The sequence below is a fragment of the Nannospalax galili genome, unplaced genomic scaffold (genome assembly GCF_000622305.1).
Source record: "Nannospalax galili isolate Female #2095 unplaced genomic scaffold, S.galili_v1.0 scaffold10158, whole genome shotgun sequence".
Taxonomy (NCBI): Eukaryota; Metazoa; Chordata; class Mammalia; order Rodentia; family Spalacidae; genus Nannospalax; species Nannospalax galili.
The window spans coordinates 5,718-6,676 of NW_008341220.1; the positions used below are offsets into that span (position 1 = coordinate 5,718).

Sequence of the window (959 nt, forward strand, 5' to 3'; positions counted from 1 at the left end):
CCATGCCTCATATCTTAGATGGCATAAAAGGATTCATACTGGAGAGAAACCCAACAGATGTGAAGAATGTGGCAAGTTCTTTACTACGCGCTCATCACATGAGACTCATTACAGAATTCATACTGGAGAGAAACCCTACAGGTGTGAAGAATGTGGTAAGTCCTTTAACTGCGCCTCACATCTTAGATGTCATAAAAGGACTCATACTAGAGAGAAACCCTACAGATGTGAAGAATGTGACAAGTGCTTTACTATGGCCTCATACCTTAGACGTCATAAAAGTATTCATACTGGAGAGAAACCCTACAAATGTGAAGAATGTGACAAGTATTTTACCAAAGCCTCAAATCTTAGATGCCACAAAAATATTCATACTGGGAAGCAACCCTACAAATGTGAAGAATGTGGTAAGTCCTTTCACCACGCCTCACATCTTAGATGTCATAAAAGGACTCACACTGGAGAGAAACCCTATAGATGTGAAGAATGTGGCAAGTTCTTTACTGCACGCTCATCACTTGAGACTCATTATAGAATTCATACTGGAGAGAAACCCTACAGGTGTGAAGCATGTGACAGGGCCTTTACTTCTCTGTCACATTTAAGGTTTCATCAGAGAATTCATACTGGAGAGAAACCCTACAAATATGAAGAATGTGGTAAGTCCTTTAACCACGCTTCACATCTTATATGTCATAAAAGGAATCATACTGGAGAGAAACCCTAAAATGTGAAGAATGTGGTAAGTCCTTTAACTGTGCCTCACATCTAAGATGTCATAAAAGGACTCATACTGGAGAGAAACCCTACAGATGTGAAGAATGTGACAAGTGCTTTACCATGGCCTCATGCCTTAGACGTCATTAAAGTATTCATACTGGAGAGAAACCCTACAGATGTGAAGAATTTGGCAAGTTCTTTACTACGCGCTCATCACTTGAGACTCATTACAGAATTCA

General features: G+C 39.9%; 1 protein-coding gene across 1 annotated transcript; it reads left to right on the plus strand.

The window, feature by feature from the left end:
- Nucleotides 1-114: 114 nt before the first annotated feature.
- Nucleotides 115-953, plus strand: LOC103737035 (zinc finger protein 723-like; the record flags this gene model as incomplete). The annotated part of the gene is made up of 1 exon (XM_029565184.1): nucleotides 115-953. A coding segment is annotated over one exon (613 nt), but the record flags the coding sequence as incomplete, so codon positions are not given.
- Between the last annotated feature and the right edge of the window lie 6 nt (nucleotides 954-959).